The sequence below is a fragment of the Rana temporaria genome, chromosome 3, assembly GCF_905171775.1.
Source record: "Rana temporaria chromosome 3, aRanTem1.1, whole genome shotgun sequence".
Classification (NCBI taxonomy): domain Eukaryota; kingdom Metazoa; phylum Chordata; class Amphibia; order Anura; family Ranidae; genus Rana; species Rana temporaria.
Genome location: NC_053491.1, coordinates 341,664,445 through 341,681,890, shown reverse-complemented (window position 1 = coordinate 341,681,890; position 17,446 = coordinate 341,664,445). Strand labels below are relative to the sequence as shown.

Genomic DNA, 17,446 nt, shown 5'->3' with positions numbered 1-17,446 from the left:
CCCTGCCTCCAATCTCCCCCTGCCTCCAATCTCCCTCTGCTTCCAATCACCCCCAGGCCCCCAATCTCCCCCAGGCCCCCTGCCTCCAATCACCCCCTGCCTCCATCCCCCTCTGCCACCAACACCCCCTGCCTTCACCCCCCTCTGTGGTGCCACAATCTCCCCGTGCCTCCAATCTCTCTCTGCCTACAATCTCCCCCTGCCTCCAATCTCCCTCTGCTTCCAATCACCCCCAGGCCCCCAATCTCCCCCAGGCCCCCTGCCTCCAATCACCCCCTGCCTCCATCCCCCTCTGCCACCAACACCCCCTGTCTTCACCCCCCTCTGTGATGCCACAATCTCCCCCTGCCTCCAATCTCCCTCTGCTTCCAATCTCCCCCAGGACCCCTGCCTCCAATCACCCCCTACCTCCATTGTCAGGGAGACCACTACAATTAATTTTCCCCTTCCTGACACATGTGCATTGCAATTAACAGATATAAACAGATTTTTGGGACTTTGCATGAAACATGCAACCAGGGAAGTGACACTGCATAATACTATAATAATGTCTGGTGAATAAATCATCAATAGAGCCATATAATGATGCATAGACATATAGTAACCATCATAGTAAAAATAGTAAAACTTTTATTCCATGATATGATACATAGTAATATGGTAGCAAAATAGCATAATGACACAATGATAGCATACTGGACTAAAGCCACAATAGTAACATAATAAAAACACCAGGCTAGTTACAGCGTATTTCCACAATAGAACACAATATAAATTGGTATATTCCAATGAAACTTAATAATGGTAACTTTTGTAGACTAAGTAGCAGAGGAAAGCATCTAATAGCTTGACGCATTTTGTGGCTGTAGCGCCACTCTTCAGGGAGTCTTTAGGGACCCTGAAGAGTGGCGCTACAGCCACGAAATGCGTTGAGCTATTAGATGCTTTCCCCTGCTTTTTCAATAAACAGATTTTTACCCTGTTGGCAAAAAATGCATTACTGTTCTTTCGTAGTGGTGGGTTGGGTGGACGTAATGGACGGTTTTTATTCATTGTTGTCTCTGTTTTCTCTGATTTGCACTGTGTAGTATACCTCAGCCCTAACGTATGATGGTGTTCGCGTGATGTATGAAGCCTTCCAAAATCTGAGGAAACAAAGAATAGACATTTCTCGTCGTGGTAATGCTGGAGACTGCTTGGCCAACCCTGCTGTTCCATGGGGGCAAGGGATAGACATCCAGAGGGCATTGCAGCAGGTATAAAATGAAAATATGTAAATGTAAAATGATACATTTGTTGTTTGAAAGTTAAAAGAATACCATTGTGATGTAAAAATGAATGGGCCGGATTCAGAAACAGGATACGACGGCGTATCTCCTGATACGCCGTCGTATCTCTGAGTCCGGCCGGTCGTATCTATGCGCCTGATTCCCTAAGATATCCCTAAGATCCGACTGGTGTAAGTGTCTTACACCGTCGTATCTTAGGCTGCAATTTCACGCTGGCCGCTAGGTGGCGCTTCCGTATAGTTGCGCAAGGAATATGCAAATTAGATAGTTACGCCGATTCAGAAACGTACGTCCGGCCGGCACATTTTTTTACGTCGTTTACTTTAGGCTTTTTTCGGCGTATAGTTACCCCTGCTATATGAGGCGTAGCTAATGTTAAGTATGGCCGTCGTTCCCGCGTCGAGTTTTGAAAATTTTACGTCGTTTGCGTAAGTCGTTCGCGAATAGGGCTGGACGTAATTTACGTTCACGTCGAAAGCAATGACGTTTTGCGGTGGATTTTCGAGCATGCGCACTGGGATTTTTTCGCGAACGGCGCATGCGCCGTTGAAAAAAAACGTTAAATACGCGGGGTCAAAGCAAATTTAAATAAAACACGCCCCTAACATTCCCATTTGAATTAGGTGGGCTTACGCCGGCCCACATACGTTACGCCGCCGTAACTTAGGGCGCAAGTTCTTTCTGAATACGGAACTTGCGCCCAAAGTTACAGCGGCGTAACGTATCTAAGATACGTTACGCCGGGCGGACAGATAGACCATTCTATCTGAATCCGGCCCAATGCGTGTATCTCAGTGTTTGGAATAAATGCTATGATTTGTAAGACTGAATTTTAATCCCTTTAGTATTTTTGTTACCGTTTTACAGTTTTAGATATTTTTTTTAATAATTACTTTTAATTTTCAAAGAAATTTTTACTTAAAAGTAGTGTTTTGTTTATGTAATTAAATGATTGTTGTCATTTTATTCATTTAAAAAAAAAAGGTTCGACTGGAGGGTTTGTCTGGCAATGTCCAGTTCAATGAGAAGGGGAGGAGAACAAACTATACATTGCATGTGCTGGAGCTCAAACATAAAGGAATCCGACAGGTAAGGCTGAATCTTAACTGAAATTGTGAATCAAATAAATGGTTCAGTGTAGCAGAAATAAAGTAACAGTGAAAAACGAAAAAAAAATCTATAAAGGTACATTAGCCATGAAATGTTCTTGTCTGATTGTATTGATTGTATTACTCCGATGCTCTCCTGCTCAGGTCTACTACATATCAGACATTTATTTGCATTACAGTAATTCAAGTCACACCCACCATGGAATTCCACCTGCTTGTAGTGTATTAAAGTCTAATATAAACGTCTTATATAATTCTTATATAATATAGAGCAGGCTTTGAAGTAGATATGGAGTCTTCTTTTCGTATATGAATAAACAATGGACTTAAAGTGGAGTTCCACCCATAAATATAACATTACATCAGTAGTTTTAAAAAAATGTCATTAGTCCTTTAAGAATTTTTTTTTTTTTTAGATGCCTTCAAAGTGTTGTTGCTAGGCAGAATAGTTAATCTTCCCACTTCGTGCACCTAGGTGCTTAAGCTTCCTAACCTACACCGCACAGACTCCTGGGAATGTAGTGGGTGTAACTTTCCAGTGTGACTTGGACAGTACAGGTGCTGAAACCTGATCTGAAACCTATTACACTGCTTGTGCAGCACTGAGCATGTGCGAGATCTGCAAGGCTGAAATCCAGGAAGTCATACAGTCTGGCTTCATGATGCCCACACTTAAGATGGCCCCAGTCAATTTCTATTTTATAAAGTGTCTAAATGCTGTAACAACCTAACAAAACGGACCTTAGTTTACAGACTAACTTTACTAGAATACATTAAGCTTGTGTATTACAGGGGTATTTATATTTAAAAAGTGAAATCGTGGCCGGAACTCCGCTTTAATACAGTGGCAAGATTTGACAGAAAATCCCTCTAGAGTTTTTCATATATTCGGTAAATAAATGCTACCTGTTTTGAATGACCCTTGGCCAGCCTCAAACTTACTCCAGACCAACAGAAGACTATGCTGATAGCATGATAGATCCAGGATCTCTCAGTAAAAATTCTATATTTTTTTAAGGCCCTACACATGATTGGTTATTTTTTTGCAAAATAATATTTTCCCTTTCAAAGTGAACATGCGCTGCGTTTTAAAGTGTTACTAAACCCACAACAGTAAAGTCAGTCTGTATATGCAGTAAAGCATGCTTGTTTTATTCACTGTGGAACATAAGGGGTTAATCCTCTGCATTATGTAAAAAGGCTGTTTGATCCTGTCTTCTCTGACCCCCCCTCCTTTCACAGTTCCCAATCCATCTCCTTATAGTACAAAGCCTTGGAGGCACTCTGCACATGCTCAGTTTGGTGTGTATTGCTAGAGAGATTTTTTTATTTTTTGGGGGGAGGGTGCATTTGATCAACACAGGGCTAATCAGCACTGTCCAGACAGAGGGTCAGGGGTCCTGCAGCCTCATAGGATAGTCAGAGGCAGGGCAGCTGATAGGCCAGTACAACTAACCCTGTTGTACTGGGCCCGGTCAGCAGGGGGACCCGGGCACCCTGAACAAATAGCTAATTGATGTAAAAAAAAAAATCCTCCAGCCATGACCGAACGTCGTCTGTCCAACGCCGACTACTTGTTTCAATGCAGGTCTGAGGAGGGGCCAGGGTGGGGTTGAAGGAGGAACCAGCGGCGGGACCAGGGGTGGAGCTGAAGGGGGTCCTGTTAGGTAGGCTGTACGGGGCCCCATGATTTCTATCAGCGGCCCTGGTCAGAGGAGAATGAAAACTCCTTCTACAAGCTTTAACCAGGTACTGATACAAGTCACAAGACTACTATATACTGCTGATGAAAAAGGTATTTAGCAGTCTATACTTACTAAAATAATTGCATTTCCATGTTCTGTGTACTGTGGGAGACCAGATATAGTGAATGCAGGGTCCTGGGTTTAGTAAGACTTTAATGCTGAATATTGCAGAAAAGGCCGGTTTTGTTATTTTATCTTTTCAAGTGCTATTCATTTTTATTTTGGTATTTTTGGCTGATGTTTAGTTTTAAAATATAAAGACAAGGGAACCACTGTCGTGTTTTTTTGTCCTGGGTTTAGTAACACTTTAAGCAAATCATTCACTAGCTGGTGAACCCCAGTGCAAAATCCCACCACACTTTCTTGGACTTATTTCCTTATAAGACATGCTTAGGACAAAGTACAGTAAGCAAAAAAGTGCTGGTAGCATAATTTACTACAGAATTATACAGGTAATATACTGGAGACTGGTTGAGAAAGCAGTGATCCTCCCCCTAAGCATTCCCCATGTTTGGTCAGGTGACACCCCAGGAAACATGGCTACACACAGGCAATGCATGAGAAATCATTATTGCATAACAGCCTGAAGTGAGATTATTTTCCAACTTCGTTTTTTGAGCAATCCACAAAAATGATAACTGGTGAAGGGCAGTGGGGTATATATTTAGGGTGCCTACGTCTTCAGGATTGCCCGGGACATACCCGCAATTAGCAGATCTGTCCCAGGTCCCGGGCACCTCAATTCCGGGACAATACAGTGTCCCTGAATGAAATTGGCAGAGCGAGCAAACCCCGCCATAGCGCTGGCGCTCGCTCTGCCTTCAGCTCCATCTGAGACACTGGCCACTGGTTGCTAGTGCCGCTTGGCAGCTAGCAACCAGTGACATCACAGCCGCGACTCCTGCACAACACGCAATACGGAGGAGGAGTTAACTTTCTCCTCCTCCGCACCAGGATGCCGGGTGACCTGTCAGCACCAAAGACACTGATGCCGACATCACACTACACTCCGGGTCACTACGATCTCTGCCCCCGGCTGTCTCTCTGGTAAGGTGTGCAATATCACATAGAGAAAATAATTACAAATAATTAAATGTGTTTAAAGTTTGTGCATGTGGCTGAAAAGGCAATCTGATTCTTAGTATTGTAACATTGCAGAGGGAAATAGTTAGCCAAATTAGAGTGTGCGTTTTAAAACAAATGTGGTATAGAAAATAAGGGGGTGTAACTCAAGTTCTCAAGCTTCTTTGGCATGGAAGGGGTGTTCCTGCAAACTTTGTGCCTGCAGAGAAATATTACATCATCACTCTTCTGGATAAACCCATAGTCTTGAAAGTAACAGATGGCCAATTTTATTGTTAGCTGCGCACAGAAACACAAACATATTAATGAACAGTCTCTTCCCTCCATCTCAGCATCTCAGTGAACAATCGGAAATTGTTAGTTAGACCACTCAGTTAACCGTGCATTTAAAATTGACCCATTAATTGTCTTTTATTTGGTCTTCGCATTCACATTCAGCAGCATCCAATGTAGAAGTATCTGAAAAAGAAAATGTTGACACACTTTAAAGGCCCATTCATACCTAAATATGTATTTTTTTGACACATTGATGTACATTGGAGTGTTTATTCAGGGTATCGCAGGGCAAAGCATGTACAGTGGAACCTCATTTTAAGAGTAACTTGGTTTGAGAGCATTTTGATTTGCGAGCAACTTTTTTTTTTTAAATTCTGACTCGGTTTGCAAGTGTTGACTCGCAAGACGAGCATAATTCAAGCTAAATAGGCCTGCAGTACCTCATTTGGCCTGAGGTAAGGGGGCGCAATAGCCGAGCAGAGCCGAAAATAGGCCTGCAGTTCCTCATTTGACCTGAGGTACGGGAGCGAAGGAGCCGAGAAAAGCCAAACATTGGCCTGCAGTACCTTATTTGGCCTGAGGTACGGGAGCGCAGGGGCCGAGCCAAAGTGTCCTCAGGCCTTTTCGGCGCTCTCTGGCGCCTCCCACCTCTGGCCACATTCGGTATTGCATCCCATTGAAGTCAATGCCGAACAAATTATTTTAGTTTCCATTGACTTCAATGGGAAAACTCGCTTTGATATGCGAGTACTTTGGATTACGAGCATTCTCCTGGAACGGATTATGCCCGTAATCTGAGGTTCAACTGTATTCATAATTACAGTACATGCATTATGGTGCATGAGAGGACGGGGCTAGGAATTGTTTAACTCCAACCCCCCCCCCCCCCCCCCATTCACTACAGGCCCCTCCAGGCCACTACTAATAACATAAGCTGGGTTGGTGGCCCTAAATCAAAATACTTTAACATTCAGACATCAATCAGAGCAGAACCTGCAGTTAGCGGTTAGCTGAGTATTATACAGTTATCTGTTTCTCGTTCAGACCTGCGATCAGTGGCAGAAAAAAAATCTTACAGTATTGGCTTCCCTTGCGGCTCTGAGATGCTGTGACCAAGTTTGCCACAAAGGAAACTGATTTTGAAATATGTGAAAATTTGTGTCACAATAAACCACATTCTTTTGAGATGCCCGCCTTTAACAAATGCCCACCTATCAATCTGGCACCATGAGATATTTTCTTTACTTCTGGTCCTATTCCCTACTAGGGAAGGGCTAGTTAGTGGTTTTGTTGGAAAACACTGGAGTCTTGAAATTGCTTGATGAGAATCTTTATTGCCAAAGCCAGACAAGTAACAGGGAATGCAGTTGACGCGTTTTACAAGATTGTGGGGGTTATTTACTAAAGGCAAATCCACTTTGCACTACAAGTGCAAAGTGCACTTGAAATTGCACTGAAAGTGTAATTGGAAGTGCAGTCGCATGCAAGGAAAATAAAAAACAGCATTTTAGCTTGCACATGATTGGATAATAAAATCAGCAGAGCCTCCCCTCATTTCAGATCTACCCCTGAGATCTACAGTGACTGCACTTTCAGTGCAATTCCAAGTGCAGTTGTAGTTTGCACTTGTAGTGCAAAGTGGATTTGCCTTTAGTAAATAACCCCCTGTGACTTGCTTGTTCACTGGTGTGCGACCATTTTGTTTGTTTTCCTTTTTGCTGTGGAGGGTGGTGAGCCAAGGTCTGCACCTGGTACCTGTTTGCACCAGTAGTTAGCCTGGAGCTCTCGTGGCTTAGTTGTTTTGTTCCCCAGACCAAAGGCTCCTAGTCCTCCCCTTTGCAGGTACAATGGTGTGTGCACCTTGGAGTGATATTGAAAATAAACAATGCACTACAACACGCATGCACAAGGTATTGTTGTACCACACGTTAATGCATATATTTCAATTTGCACATGTAGGGGTGAAATCACCCCAGCAGTTATCCTTTACACCAGAAAAAATAGAAATGTAAAATGAAAAAGCAAATCCTTTTAAAGGGGTTGTAAAGGTTTGTTTTTTATTTTCTAAATAGGTTCCTTTGAGCTACTGTAGTGCATTGTTGGTTCACTTACCTTTTCCTTCCATTTCCCTTCTAAATGTTTTTTTTCTTTGTCTGAATTTCTCACTTCCTGTTTCTCCTCAGTAAGCTGTTCTAGCTGACTAACCCCCAGCCAGAACGGCTCGGATGATGGGGGCAAGCTTACTGAGGAGAAACAGGAAGTGAGAAATTCAGACAAAGAAAAAAAACATTTAGAAGGGAAATGGAAGGAAAAAGTAAGTGAACCAACAATGCACTAGCTTAAAGGAACCTATTTAGAAAATAAAAAACAAACCTTTACAACCCCTTTAAAGTTTAAACTATACGGCAAGTCTACACGGGCACACATGTAAAGCAGTGCTGGGTGATTAGCCCTTCTTTATTATTATTATACAGCAGGGATATGCAATTAGCGGACCTCCAGCTGTTGCAGAACTACAAGTCTCATAAGGCATAGCAAGACTCTGAGGCCTCGTACACACGACGGGACATGTCCGATGAAAACGGTCCGCGGACCGTTTTCATTGGACATGTCCACTGGCGGATTTTGGTCTGATGGCTGTACACGCGACGTGCGCGACCCTGGAAGGTCAATGTGCGCGACCCTGGAAGGTCAATGCTTCCACGCATGCGTCAAATCACTTCTACGCATGCGAGGGCTTTCGGCCGAGCGGACATGTCCGGTGAGTCGTACAGACGACCGAACATGTCCGATGGACAGGCTTCCAGCGGACATGTTTCTTAGCATGCTAAGAAACATTTGTCCGCTGGAAACCTGTCCGATCCGCCGGAAAATTGTCCGGTCGGCCGTACAGACGACCAAACATGTCCGCGGAAACTGGTCTGCAGACCAGTTTCAGCGGACATGTTCGGTCGTGTGTACGAGGCCTGACAGCCACAAGCATGACACCCAGAGACAAAAGCATGATGGGACTTGTAGTTTTGCAACAGCTGGAGGTCCGCTAATTGCATATCCCTGCTATACAGGATTTATATAGCGTCAACAGTTTGTGCAGTGCTTTACAAGATGAGGGCAGTCAGTACAGTTACAATACAATTTAATACACAAGGAATCAGAGAGCCTTGCTCGTTAGAGCTTACAATCTAGGAGGGAGGGTTAAGTGATACAAAAGGTAATAGCTGTGGGGGAGGAGTTGATGGAGAAAATTAAAGTACAGTTGTGAGGCCTCGTACACACAATCGGTTAACCAGAGGACAACGGTCTGATGGAACGTTTTCATTGGTAAAAAACAATTGTGTGTGGGCCCCATAGGTTATTTAACCATCGGTTAAAAAAAAGCCAACTTGCTTTAAATTTTAACCGATGGATTCCTAACCGATAGGTCAAAGCCGATCGTTAGTAGTCACAACCATCGGTTAAAAATCCACGCATTCTCAGAATCAAGTCGATGCATGCTTGGAAGCATTGAACTTCCTTTTTTTTCAGCACGTTGTTGTGTTTTACGTCACCGCGTTCTGACACAATCGTTTTTTTAACCGATGGTTTGTAGGCGTGATGGACCAATAGTCAGCTTCATCGGTTAACCGATGACAACGGTCCTTCAGATTGTTCTCATCGGATGGACTGATCGTGTGTACGAGGCTTTGGGTGAAGGCAGGATAGGCATCTCTGGAGAGATGGGTTTTCAGGGATTGTCTAAAAGAAACAGAGTAGGAGATAATCGTTCAGATTGGGGTAGGGAGTTTCATAGGATGGGAGATGCTCGAGAAAAGTCCAAAGGCGAGAATGGAAGGAGGTGACAAGGGAGCTAGAGAGCAGGAGTTCTTGGGAGGAACGAAAATAACTATTATGCCCTGTACACACGATCAGAATCATGGGATAATCATGGGATAAAATCTAAAAGAAAAATTAAGTTCAATGCTTCTGAGCATGCGTTGACTTGATTCTGAGCATGCGTGTTTTTTTTTCCGTCGGAGTTCCACATAGACAATCGGAATTTCTATGTTCTATTTCTAAACTCCGATGGAAAAAAGTCTGATGGGGCGCACACACGGTCGGAATATCCGATGAAAAAATGTCGTCAGACTTTTTAAATCGGAAATTCTGATCGTGTGTACATGACATTAGGTTGGTATTCTCAGCAGTTCTTCTATATAACTTTCTTTATCATTTATGATTTTTGGTGAGCATATAACCACTGATACTTTCCTAGGGTTCCTGCCTTTTAGAGAGGTAGGTGTCCTCTACTCTTTCGGCTCCAACATGCTCACTGTCTATGGCCGACAACATTTCTAGGGTCGATGGAGTGATATGATGATGTCATTGCTTAGATGAATAGGGAGACATGGATCAAGGGCGGACAACGCAGCAAATTCATCAGCAGTAGCATAGCGTTGTTGACCCTCGACAGGAAATTAAAGGATGACGGCAGCACTGGTACGATCAACAAGTAAATACTTGAGAATGAGGGAACTATAAATATTAGCAGGTTTATTTTTATTTTTTTAATGAAAGCACATTCTTTATTTCTGCAAATTTTTCATTTATTTTGGAGCTTCTCTTTAAGTTTACAACTTACAGGAAGTTTCATTTACCTGTCACCTCTTCTTTGCCTTCTGTGACAATGTTTGGTGACATTGGTCCCTGCAAGTGGACTGTTCTCACGATGAAGACTCTGCGTCTTCCTTATAATGCAGCCTAATCTAAAGTGATTGGAAGCTGCTCACACAATAAGGCTTTCACATTGTATTAGGTTCATCTGTTCTCATGCATTTGCTTCCAGCAACACCACGGAGGTGTTACTACAGAATCCCCAATAACAATTGCTGGACATTCCCCTTCTGCCACCTGTGCTCTGTTGCCAGACGGCAGAACAAAACCCAGACAGTACACTATTTATAGCCTTGCCAACCTTTGGAGGACATTGATGGCACATATGCTCTAAATACATGCCCAGGTATGGGTTAAACTAATAAATAATTAACTGTAGAACCTGACTCAGAGTAGAAATACATCTACATAGCCTTAATATAAACCAATCTAAAGGTTAAAGAGGATCTGTCACTTTAGAAATTCCTAGTAATCAATTAGATTGATGCAAATTATGACATTTTCAAATATGCTGTATTTGCCAGTAATGGCCATTTTCAAAGCCATTTTATTTTCATAAAGCAAGTTGGCCTCACTTATTTCAATTTAGCAAGGGAATAACAACAGGCAAATTAGTCAGCATGAGGCAAGGCTGTGGTCACGTTAATTTCCCTGGCCTCTTGACCATCGCCTCCTTGCTTCTCTGTGTTATTACCCACCCAACTATCAGAAGAAATGTATTGATGCAGTTGGTTTTCCCCCTTTTCCTCTCTTTATGGCAAGCTGTTATGTCTAAAATAAAGTGAAACGCTGGGCAAAGTCAAACATCACATACACTATATTACCAAAAGTATTGGGATGCCTGCCTTTACATGCACATTAACTTTAACGGCATCCCAGTCTTAGTCCGTAAGGGTTCAATAAAGCGCTTGCTCACCCTTCGTAGCTATAACAGCTTCAACTCTTCTGGGAAGGCTGTCCACAAGGTTTAGGAGTGTATCTATGGGAATGTGTGACCATACTTCCAGAAGCGCATTTGTGAGGGCAGGCACATATGTTGAACGAGAAGGCTTGGCTCGCAGTCTCTGCTCTAATTCATACCAAAGGTACTATTTGGGTTGAGATCAGGACTGTGAAGGCCAGTCAAGTTCCTCCACTCTAAACTCACTCATTCATGTCTTTATGGACCTTGCTTTGTGCACTGGTACGCTCATGTTGGAACAGGAAGGAGCCATCCTCAAACGGTTCTCACAAAGTTGGGAACATTAAATTGTCCAAAATGTCTTGGTATGCTGATGCCTTAAGAGTTTCCTTCACTGGAACTAAGGGGCCAAGCCTAACCCCTGAAAAACAACCCCACACCATATTCCCCCCTCCACCAAAAAAATGGACCAGTGCACAAAGCAAGACATGAATGAGTGAGTTTGGGGTGGAGGAACTTGACCTCAACCCAATAGAACACCTTTGGGATGAATTAGAGTGGAGATTGCGAGCCAGACATTCTTGTTCACATCAGTACCTTACCTCACAAATGCGCTTCCTGGAAGAATGGTCAAACATTCCTATTGACACACTCCTAAACCTTGTGGACAGCCTTCCCAGAAGAGTTGAAGCTGACTAAGAATGGGATCCCAATACTTTTGGTACAATAGTGTATATGCTACTGTCCATCACTACCATTAACCACTTGCCGACCCACCACAGTACATATACTGCGACGGGACTGCTCCCACAGGCACAGCGACATATCCGTACACTGCTGCCTGTGTCTGGGTTTTGGGCACACACGGGCATCCCACCTACTCCCCTGTGATTTGACACAGCGAGTCTGTCAGCAGGTCCCGGCCAATGATTCATGGCCAGGACCTGCTGATCGGTTGTGTCAAATCACAGCCCAGACAATCAGGTATCTGAACAGAGGAAACGATCACTTTGTTTTTTGTTTTTCCCTACAAAGCAGAGAAAATAAACAAATAATAAATCATAATAATAAAATCAACACGCATTGCACACATAACACATTGTTAGGTAAACAATTAACCGCTTGATTGCCCCTAGATGTCAAAATGTTTGGTATTTTTTCATTTATATAACAACAAATAAACCCACCCACTGGTGATCAAATACCAACAAAAAAAAAGCTGTATTTGTGTAAAAAAAAATAGTATAACTGTTATTTGCATAGTGTTGCCTGACTACGCAATTGCCATATAAATTAGCGCAGTGCTGAATTGCACAAAATGGCCATGGCCACGAGCTCAAGTGGTTAGCGCAACAGTTTTTTGTTTTGTTTTTTTTAGGTTTATTCTGTCACCACTATAACATTGTTTTATTACTCGTTAATCCTGCCAATAGATCCATTGTTTACCTTATTTCTGTAAGAAGCCAAGCTTTAGAGAAAAAGAGAGGTGGTTGAAGAGGTTGGGACAAGCAGTCTACCAATGATGGTGAAACTTAGAACAATTGGCTTTTATTCATGGTTTAAAGTTTTTCTAAAAGAACTAAAATAACTAGACCTGTTGCTGTAACTACCTAAAATATGTTAACTGGAGCTGGGCTTTCATTTGTTAAGCCTTGTACACACGATCAGTCCATCCAAGGACCGTTCTCATCGGTTAACCGATAAAGCTGACTGATGGTCCGTCGCGCCTACACACCATCAGTTAAAAAAACGATCGTGTCAGAACACGGTGACGTAAAACACAATGACGTGCTGAAAAAAACGAAGTTCAATGCTTCCAAGCATGCGTCGACTTAATTCTGAGCATGCGCAGGTTTTTAACCGATGCTTTTGCATACTAACGATCGGTTTTGACCTATCGGTTATGCGTCTATCGGTTACATTTTAAAGCAAGTTCTAATTTTTTTGACCGAAGGTTAAATAACCTATGGGGAGTACACACGATCGGTTTGGACTGATGAAAACGGTCCTTCAGACCGTTGTCCTCTGGCGATCCTATCGTGTGTACGCGGCCTAAGTCTCCTACTTAAAGTCTTTTTAAAAACTTCAAAATATTTGAAACTCTTACTTAAAATTCATTTTAAAAAACTGATTATGATTGGCAAATTTGAGGAAGTATAGACTCCTTCATCACCTTCCATTCACTGCTAGTTTGCCAATTTTGCAGTAAACACTACCTATCCGATCATAAGATCTACCACCACTGCCCATGTAGGACACATAAAAGGGGACATTTTATCCATGTGAACTCTAGAGTGCAATATATATTTTTTATATTTGCTGAAGAATCTTAAAATACTATGCCAGGCCAGTGCATTTTTGATGTGTTTGATATTAATTCAGCTTTTGGATCCTGTTTTTGGTTGACATAATCAGTACAACCAGGGGTCAAGTCCTGGGGAAAAAAGTGTGGGAACTCCCACCCAAAATCCACTCCCACCAAAAAAAAAAATTATACGCTCATATGCATAATTACTAAACCGCATGTTTGTTTGTTTTTTTCGATCCACTGTACCTTAGTAATCCTTTATGGATTACTTTACGGAGGTGTGCCGCGAGTTATCGCGGGAACTTAAAGCAACTCGCGGTAGACCTCCGCAATGTCTCCTGGGAACAATGACAAACGCTCCCAGGAGACATTGCGGCATCGAGGAAGTGATGGAATCCCCGCACACTACCTGATGAATCCATATACAGGAAGTGGCCAGTAACATAAAGGATTACTAAGGTTAGCCTGCCCCTGACAGTGACTCGAGCTGGGCATCGCCGCTTAGGATTGGCTCGGGCGGCTCAGCTGCTCTCGGCTGCTCTAGTCCTGCAAAGGGAACTGCGTTCCTGCTGTGAAAAAAGTGCAGGAACTCCGTTCCCACGCGTTCCCGCAGGACTTGAGCCCTGAGTACAACACAGTTTATCAAATTAGAACTTGAAGGCTTTCAAATGGCAATGATTTGAACCTTTATTTACTCAATACCAAGATTTGGATCATCTTCGAATTTCCTTCAAAAAGCTGTAAAAAAAATCTTGTATGGTCCTAATATGCTTCTTTATGATACATAAAATGATATACCATACATCAAAGCTAAATATATATATGATATCACATTTGTGTTTTTGAGTGACAGAAAGCATATAGTATACCTTTTGTTTACTCCAGCAAGGAAAACAGTAGGAACACAGTTATGACATCACTTATGACATCACTCTAAATCTGGTGAAGCTGGCAGTCAGAGGCACAACAGCTTAGATGATCTCATACTTCATATATACAGCTATGAGGCTCTATGCACAGTCACATGTAGCACTATTTTTCAGGAGGAATTCAAGAAACAAATTTCTAATAGTTTCCTTTAATGACTCGTACACACAACGTTTTTTTCCAACAAGAAAACGGAAATTTTTTAGATTGGTCGGGAAAACCAGTCGTGTGTATGCTCCATAGCAGTTTTCCCGACGAGAAAACTGCCCGAAAAAAAATGTGAACATGCTCTATTTTTTCCCATCGTGTTTCCCGTCTTTTTTTCGTCCCGAAAACCGCTCATGTGTAGGCTTTTCCGAGGGGAAAAGAAACACGCATGCTCAGAATCAAGTATGAGATGGGAGTGTTCGTTCTGGTAAAACTAGCGTTCATAATGGAGATATCACATTCGTCACTCTGTAACGGACTGAAAAGCACGAAGACTGAAAATCGTGAATCGTCTCGCACCAAACTTTTACTAACACGAGGATCAGCAAAAGCAGCCCAAAGGGTGGCGCCATTTGAATGGAACGTCCCTTTACAGTGCCGTTGTACGTGTTGGACGTCACTGTGCTTCGGTCAAGCGTTTTTTTGACTGAACGTGTGTATGCAAGGCAGCGGAAGGGAGTCAGCGCTCCAGGTGGGTCCAACAAGCAATCAGGAACCTCTCAGGAAACCAAGGGTGCTGGCAGTGCACTAGGCAAATGAGGAAATTTCAAAAGGGATGGATAGCCGCACTCCAAAGGAACTTCAAAAGTAGTCTTTATTGGTAAAATGAATAGAAATGCATCACAGGATACAGCCAAAGAATCTGGAAATGGAGCAGCTAACGCGTTTCACACTAATTAGTGCTTAGTCATGACTAAACGCGTCGGCTGCTCCTTTTCCCGATTCTTTGGCTGTATCCTGTGATGCATTTCTATTCATTTTACCAATAAAGACAACTTTTGAAGTTCCTTTGGAGTGCGGCTATCCATCCCTTTTGAAATTTCCTGTATGCAAGGCAGCCTTGAGAGGAATCACATCGGGAAAAACGTTGGATTTTGGCATGTCAGGAAAACCGGTCGTGTGTACAGGGCATTAGAGACACATTTCAAGGTCGATACCATAAAACATGTGGGGTATCTGCAGGATTATTCCCATATATAAGGTCTAAATTCGGTGTAATAGCCCTTGGCAGCTGAAAGTGGCTGTAATTTTCCAGCAGTCTGAAATCCTTCTTGTATAGGACGCCCACATCGAACACTCTGCCATTACCGCATTGTAAACCAACAGAGGGAATACTGATTTATGGCACACTACTATCAATTGGTGGCAAAAAAAGAACACATCCATACCTGTACGTGAAATTCTAGGCTTAGAACACAGTAATGAGTTGCAAACTTGGAAAAGAATATAAAGTTTAATGGGCCAGAACAAGATGGAAAGAAATGTTCATTGACGATAACATATCTTTTCTAATTAACAGATTGCTACATGGAATGAAGATGACAAATTGATCCCATTAGCCACTGATGCCCAAGCAGGAAATGAAACCATAGGGGTTCAGAATAGGACGTACATCGTTACCACCATATTGGTATGTATAATGGTTTAGCATTTAGAATGGTTTTTGCTGCTCTGTGTTTTTACTAGTGAAGTGAAGATTTTCTGCAGTCTTCCTGCTTTATCTACAAATTACAATCAATACATTTTAATTATTTGTAATAATTATTGTAAATTGTATTGAATAATGGTTTGTAATCCTCAACTATAGAGAAAATTATGGTGGTCTCTATCTATTTAAGGCATGGGTCTTCAAACTACGGCCCTCCAGTTGTTGAGGAACTACAATTCCCATCATGCCTAGTCATGTCTGTGAATGTCAGTGTGTTACAATGCCTCATGGGATGTGTAGTTCTACAACAGCTTGAGGGACGTAGTTTGAGGATCCCTGATTTAAGGGAATGTATAGTGTGGCTTTGGTGATAAAGATTTTCTTTATTGAAAATGGTGAGGACTAAAAGATACTTTTAGTTAGGTAATATGAAGTATTGCATGTGACTATTTTGTACTCTTTAATCCAACCAGCAGGTTTCTTCTAAGGTTGGCCATACATTATACAATTTTGCCTTTAGCGTTACCAAAAAAATGTATAACACGAGGTCCAAAATTAAACAACCCTTATAATTTGTATCTAATCTGGCTGGTCCTTGAACTACATAGTTGGAGGTAAATCTAAAGGAAATTGTACAGAAATTGTACAAGAAAATTGTTGACAAAGCTCACTAGCTCTAGATGAAAATTTCACATACAAGTACCTGACACCTTTTTCTGACATCTTTCCCTGATATCATCTCTTGACTCATCCTTCTGACTCCTTCACCTGACTTGATCTCTTTCCATAGGGTTTTTTCCAAGTTTTCATCAGAGATGAAAGTGTCTGAAAGAAACAACCTCCACTGTGCGGTTTCCTTAGGTTTGGGCAGGGCCGGATTTTTATCACCGGAGTACTTTTCTGGAATTATACATTTCAGCCTTAAAGTGATACTAAAGTCTTGTTTTTTTTGCCTAGAAATAACAAACATTTTATACTTACCTGCTCTGTGCAGTGGTTTTGCACATAGCAGCCCAGATCCTCATCTACTCAGGTCCCTCTTCAGCTTTCCTGGCCCCTCGCCTCTGACGAGTGCCCCCACAGCAAGCAGCTTGCTATGGGGGCACCCGAGGCAAGCCGCAGCTTTGTGTCTCTATTCAGATTCAGTCATGGAGCCCCAGCTAGGCCTCTTCTCTCCTCTCATTGGCTCACTGACTTGATTGACAAAGCCAATGTCCCAGCCAATGAGGAGGAGAGTCCTGGACAGCCAAGTCTCTCCTGCAACACCACTGGATAGAGATAGGCTCAGGTAAGTATTAGAGGGGCTGAGGGGGGCTGCTGCTCACAGAAGTTTTTCTTATCTTAATGCATATAATGCATTAAGATAAAAAAAAACTCTGCCTTTAAATCACTTTAAGCCTGACTTACAGTATTTTAACAATATGTATGTGAGTGTGGGCAAAAATGATATATATATATTAGGGATACGCTGATACCGGTATCGATGAGTATTTTCACGAGTATTTTTACTTTTATAAAAATG

General features: G+C 42.4%; 1 protein-coding gene across 4 annotated transcripts in view; it reads left to right on the top strand.

The window, feature by feature from the left end:
• Positions 1-17,446, top strand: part of GRIA1 (glutamate ionotropic receptor AMPA type subunit 1) — a 445,232-nt gene that overhangs the window by 301,515 nt on the left and 126,271 nt on the right. For all 4 annotated transcript variants that reach the window (XM_040345114.1, XM_040345115.1, XM_040345112.1 and 1 more), the window contains exons 7-9: positions 1,089-1,256; positions 2,274-2,378; positions 15,796-15,906. In XM_040345114.1, the coding sequence (XP_040201048.1) occupies positions 1,089-1,256; positions 2,274-2,378; positions 15,796-15,906 (384 nt within the window). The remainder of the gene's footprint in view (positions 1-1,088; positions 1,257-2,273; positions 2,379-15,795; positions 15,907-17,446) is intronic.